The sequence below is a fragment of the Protobothrops mucrosquamatus genome, unplaced genomic scaffold (genome assembly GCF_001527695.2).
Source record: "Protobothrops mucrosquamatus isolate PMUCROS unplaced genomic scaffold, P.Mucros_1.0 scaffold5254, whole genome shotgun sequence".
Classification (NCBI taxonomy): domain Eukaryota; kingdom Metazoa; phylum Chordata; class Lepidosauria; order Squamata; family Viperidae; genus Protobothrops; species Protobothrops mucrosquamatus.
Window position 1 is genome coordinate 14687 of NW_015391121.1, and position 6336 is coordinate 21022.

The 6336-nt window shown below is 35.9% G+C and overlaps 1 protein-coding gene across 1 annotated transcript in view; it reads right to left on the bottom strand.

The window, feature by feature from the left end:
* Positions 1 to 2179: 2179 nt before the first annotated feature.
* The window catches only part of LOC107299668, a 6535-nt gene continuing 2378 nt past the window's right edge, over positions 2180 to 6336 (bottom strand). Inside the window, exons 3-4 of the mRNA XM_029286828.1 lie at positions 2640 to 2766; positions 2180 to 2553 (exon numbers count right to left, since the gene is read on the bottom strand). Of these exons, the coding sequence (XP_029142661.1) occupies positions 2180 to 2553; positions 2640 to 2766 (501 nt within the window). The remainder of the gene's footprint in view (positions 2554 to 2639; positions 2767 to 6336) is intronic.

Sequence of the window (6336 nt, forward strand, 5' to 3'; positions counted from 1 at the left end):
TTGTAATCACACAATTCCATTGGCTGGTAAGACCCCGTTGCTAGTTAGCCAACCAGCAACGGGCATGAAACTGTATGCAGATGGAGAAGGGCAATCACCCTTAATGGGTGATCAATGGAGAAGGGCAATCACCCTTAATGGGTGATCAGGATGCGCATAGGGGATTAAGGGGGGGGAATACAAAAGAACACAACACTCTCCTTCATTAGTTTCCATCTGAGCATAGTTTCCATTCTGAGCATATAATAGTCTACCTGTAGATGTCATATGTAAAAACAAAGACCGTTTTCTAGCTGCCTTTCCATTTGTCCCAAAATAAAACTCTCTGACTTCAATTCAATTTTAACATTTAACATCATAGGAATAGGTCCATGTATTTGTATACAACATTTTTTTTTTGCATGTCCATCAAACTTTATAAATATTCCCTTCCTGCTGTTCCTTTATACATTCTAGAGCTTTGCTGGTGACAAACACCAGATCAATCATTTTGCTCAACTGCATGGTTAGGACAGTAATAATAATAATAATAATAATAATAATAATAATAATAATAATAATAATAATAATAATAATAATAATAATAATAATAATAATAAAAACAACAACAACAACAACAACAACAATAATAATAATAATAATAATAATAATAATAATAATAATAATAATAATAATAATAATAATAATAATAATAATAATAATAATAATAAAGTTGGAAGGGACCTTGGAGGTCATCTAGTCCAACCTCCTGCTCAGGCAGGAAACCCTATACCATTTTGGACAAATGGCTGTCCAGTTTCTTCTTAAAAACTTCCAGTGTTGGAGCATTCACCGCTTCTGGAGGCAGGTTGTTCCACTGGTTAATTGTTCTAACTGTCAGGAAGTTTCTCTGTAGTTCTAGGTTGAACTATTATGGAAATAATATACATAAAAAATAGCATGCCTCCAAAATGGAAAATAAATAAATAAATAAATGAAACGTGTTTTATTCCCTACCAGACCCCAGCCGTGTGCATAACCCATGGGGTTTCGTATGACAACATTGCCCCCCAGTGTGAAAAATGACGAGGGGAAACATTTTTTCTGGTACAGATGTATCCTCAAAATTGTGAATGGCTGTTTAGCTATTTAGAAAGATTATCCTGAGCTTTCCCGTTTAACTATTAGCACATAGGACAATAGAAATGATTACATTTGAATAAATGTATATCTTGCTTTCCAATGTGGACTTTCTGTGGCTGATTTTTATCCAAAACTATAAAGTCTACAAGATGAAACTGTCAGATTTTTCTCCCCCACACACACACATACACTTTTATTTCCCTGTTAAGCAAGATGCTTGAGCGATTTTACCTGTTTTCACTTCCAATTGTTAGTGGAAGGTAGGCCAAGTCAAGACACCCTTCTGTCTGGTATGAAGTTGTAGCTGAAGCTATCAAGGCAGGAAGACTGTCCAAAATGTTCAGTCCCAGAGAGTTTCTTGGAGATGAGATTTTCAATGACCAATGTCTACCTCCCTTGGCTCAGCCAGACCTTCAGGATTAAGGGAAGAAGAGGGAGTCAAGCTATTTTCCAAGGCGCCTGAAGGCAGGACAAGAAGCAATGGGTGGAAACTAAGCAAGGAGAGAAGCAACCTAGAACTAAGGAGAAACTTTCTGACAGTGAGAACAATTAACCAGTGGAACAACCTGCCTCCAGAAGCAGTGAATGCTCCAACACTGGAGGTTTTTAAGAAGAGACTGGACAGCCATTTGTCCGACATGGTATAGGGTTTCATGCCTGAGCAGAGGGTTGGACTAGATGACCTCCAAGGTCCCTTCCAACTTTACTACTATTATTATTATTATATTAATGTAGGCGAAATGAAAAAGAAGCAACATATACAAATGAATTAAACCAAGGAGAGTTGTTAATACTGGGCATCAAAGAGGACTGAACTGCAAAATATATCAAGGATGAATTGTGGGACATGAGTCCATATTTGTACCTTTAAATAAATTTTAACTTTTTTTAAAGTACCCAGTTTCAAATACTGACCATAGATTGTTTTTTTTCTTCCTACCAAACTGCTAACCAGGTTCCACACTGCTTATTCCAAGACCAGTCCTGCACTTCCAATTGTCATCATGGAGATTTATTGGCTGCTCCAATTACACAAATTTAGTTCTCTGTAAGGAACTCAATTTGAACAGCTGCTCTGATAAGAAGGTTCTTGCTTGGCCTCAGATTCACTTCCTCTCACTGTGTCTCTAGCACAGTAATAAACTGCCGTGTCTTCCAGTTTCAGATTGTTCATTTGCAAATACAGCTGGCTGCGGGAATCATCCCTGGAGATGGTGAAACGTCCTTTGACTTGGTCTGAGTAGTGTATTGGAGAGGAGGATGTACCTATCCTTGCAACCCATTCCAGGCCTTTCCCTGGAGCCTGTCTCACCCAATCCATGTAATAGCTGCTGAAGGTGAATCCAGAACCTTGGCAGGAGAGACGGAGGGACTCTCCAGGTCTTCTCACGTCCCCTCCAGACTCCACCAACTGGACCTGAGATTGAACACCTAAAAAGAAAGGTGTATCAATAAACTCTCTGGTATACAAGAATTAAAATGGAAACAATCTGAATACGTAGAGAGGAAACAATTACCTCTGAGGAATGCTAGTAGGGACACCATGTTTAGCCACAGAATCATATTTGCACCCTGTAATGAATTGAGAGAAATTGATAGTACAGAATTCAGGAAAATGCACAATTTTGTGTTGGTGGGTGTAGCCTTAAAAGGAAAACCAACTGGCTCCTTTAAAGGGGAAATTGTGACTCGATTTACATATTGGTTGAGATAAAAGAGCTCATCAGAGCATTCACCTTGTAGTTTTCTTGCAGTCTTGGTTTAACTTTAAAACTTTTCCGTTTTAAGAAAAGTGAAAGCAACCTTTAAATTAGAGTAATAAAAACAAAGACTTGCAAAATTTTACCACTTCTCCAAAGCGATTCAAGAGAACAAATCTTGAACTAAGGACATTTGAAAGAGGCATGTTAGAAAACTTGAAAACAGCAGCACATCTAAGGTCAAGAAAGGTTTCATACATTTTTTCCCTTTAAAATGACCTTTTGAAGAAACCCAAAAGAGCTGAATGCAGACCAAGATCATTTATTTTTTTTATTTTAGATGCTACTTTGTGCAGTGTTTTTATCGCCTGTTACTTGTCCAGAGTTGATTTGCCAAGATGGACAGCCATAAAAATTGAAATAATAACAGTTACAATAATAATAATAATAATAATAATAATAATAATAATAATAATAATAATAATAATAATAATAATAATAATAATAATAATAATAATAATAATAATAATAATAATAATAATAATTAAAAATGTTACCAGAAACACATAGTGTAGACTATAATATAATAAATAAATCAATCTGTGAAAGGATGGATGGATGGATGGATGGATGGATGGAGAGAGGAGGAGGGAGGGAGGGCAGAAGGAAGGAAGGAAGGAAGGAAGGAAGGAAGGAAGGAAGGAAGGAAGGAAGGAAGGAAGGAGGGAAGGAGGGAGGGAGGGAGGGAGGGAGGAAGGGAAACTTTAGAGTTCAGAATGAGACTGAAAAGAAACAGAAAAAAAGAATCTTGATATTTCTTCTGCAGCATATAAAAGCACATTTATAATATTAACTGTAATTACAAAAAAGAGCTCATGTTTTTCTATTATCCATTTTTTTCTAATCATCAAAACCGCAAATCATGACTGTATGTTTTTTCTGTTTCATGCAAAGTTTATAAAGAATTTTCTAACACAGAATTTTAGTTTAGTGTGAAGATTCTATCATCTTCACTTTCTATCACTGCATTGTGGGTGGTGTTGAGTCTTACCATTTGTGAGCATGTAATAGTCTCCCTGCAGTTATCATATATAAAAGCAAAGTTTTATTAGTTTTTTTCTAGTTGGTTATGTATTAGTCCAAAGAGAAAACTCTCTGCTTTCAATTATAGTTTTATCCTCAAAATTTTCTGGATTAGTGTACATATCTAATGTTATTTTTTAAAGCTTTTTTGCATGTTCACCAAACCTGGTAAAACATCCCTTTTCATTTTTTTTTTTCATTTTCATCAAAGATTTGAACTATCTTGACAGTTATTCTGATGACAAAACCAGAAATGATGCACATCCTTTTATAAAAATTCACTGCTTCACAGGGAGGATTGTAGCTTCCTGAGATGTGGAATTTTCTTGAGAGATTTTCAGGGAACAATTACAGAAATAATAACCAATTATCACTCCTCCAAAATTAGACAATATCTGTTTAGAATTGACTTATTCCCTACCCCACCCTCATCCATAGGTCGTGGGGTTTTGTGTGTCAACATTGCCATCCAGTATCAAAATTGAGGAGAGGACACATTTTACCAATTCTCTGAGGAGATTCTTTGGGTCCAGATGTTTCCTCAATATGTAAATGGCAGTTTGGATATTTAGAAAGATTATTTTGAAGTTTCATTTCCAGATTTCTGCCATGATAGTAAAGGAAAAAAAATACATTTTTTTTTTCTCAGAAGTCAGATCACCTTGCCAACAGGGAAGGTAAAACTGGAATTTTGAAGGCATTTTTCTCAATTTTCGTTAGAATAGAATAGAATAGAATAGAATAGAATAGAATAGTCAGTGGAGTGGAGTGGAGTGGAGTGGAGTGGAGTGGAGTGGAATGGAATGGAATAGAATAGAATAGAATAGAATAGAATAGAATAGAATAGAATAGAATAGAATAGAATAGAAGGAGATTCAGAAGAAATTGAAAACTTGGAGGTCATCTAGTCTAGCCCCCTGCTGAAGCAGGAGAACCTATACCATCTTGAACAAGTGACTGTCTAGTCTCTTCTTAAAAATCCCCAGTGATGGAGTGCCACGATTTCTAGAGGCAAGCTATTCTACTGTTTAATTGTCCTCACTGTCAGGAAGTTTCTCCTTAATTGCTAAATTAATTGCTTCTCTCCAACCATTGTTTCTTGTCCTTTCCTCTGGTGCTTTAAAGAGTAATGTGACTTCCTTCTTTTCTTTTCTTTTTTCTTTTGTTCTCTTTTGTTTCATTTTCTTTCTCTTTTCTTTTCTTTTCTTTTTTGCTGTCCATTAGTACAAACAGAAAAGTCTCTCCTTTCAATTATTCTTTATCCTTTAAAATCTTCTAGATTTTATAATAAAATAATAAAATAAAAATATCCGGTCCCCAAAACAGTTTTACATGTTCACTGAATATGATAATATAATCCCTTCATTTTGTTTTTATTTCCAACAAAGATTTGAAATACCTAGACAGTTTCTCTGGTGACCAAAACCAACAATCCACCATTTTATATATATATATCAGTCTCACTGTGAAGACTGTAGCCCACTGAGATGTGAAATTTTCTTGAGAACCTTTCAGTGAATAATACAAAAATATTTTTTTAAAAAATAATAATTATCAGTCCTCCAGAATGAGACAATATCTAATGGCATTTGTTTTATGAATTGTAGGAAGATTTTCCGTGATTTGGGCCTCCAGCTGGGAAGCAGACCTTCGGCTCAGGCGGAAGAAATGACACAGAATGAAGCAAGCTGCCAGAAAGTAGGTTTATTTACAGAAACCAGATGGAGTAATGGTACAGGGATGGTTTCTGGACTAGGTAGTAGTTTCCCAAGGTGAGGGGTCCTGTTCTTATACCCCTCAAGTTATTGAGATTATGATTTGGCTTTTGAAAACAAAATTGTTCATTTAATTCCATCTAGTTTGTGTCTGTTTGGATGGGTAGCGATTAATATTGTCCTTGGGAAGTATTTCTTTGTTCATGCAAATGTGTTTCTCTATATGGTTTATATCTGTCTTGTTAGTGTTACAAAAGTTCTACCTAGTGAGGTTGATGGGTTTAATTCTTTTCTAAGACGCGTGTCTGCGGTTTTCCTGTCCTCAGAATGTTTCTTTTAGTTTGGCAGTTTTCCCAGAATTGCTCAAGGCGGGGAAGGAAGTATGAGACACAGGGGAAAAAAAAACCTTTTCTTTGGTCTTTTAAATTTGGTTTGGCTTATCCCTTAAATGGTTCTTTTCCTGAGGTGTACCCCATCCTTCCTGTGTTCTTCTACATCTGTGATGCCAGGTTTATGAGTCTGGGTTTCCTTTGTAATATTTAATTATAAAATTTCTTTTTCCAAAGGAAATTGCCCACTTGTTTCAGGGTTTGGACTAATTCTGATGTCTAAAGTGTTTCCTTTGGGTGCTAATGGGTAACTATCTCTCACCCCACCACATGCATCCACAGTGGGATTTTATATTACAACATTGCCCCCTAGTGTCAAAAATGAGG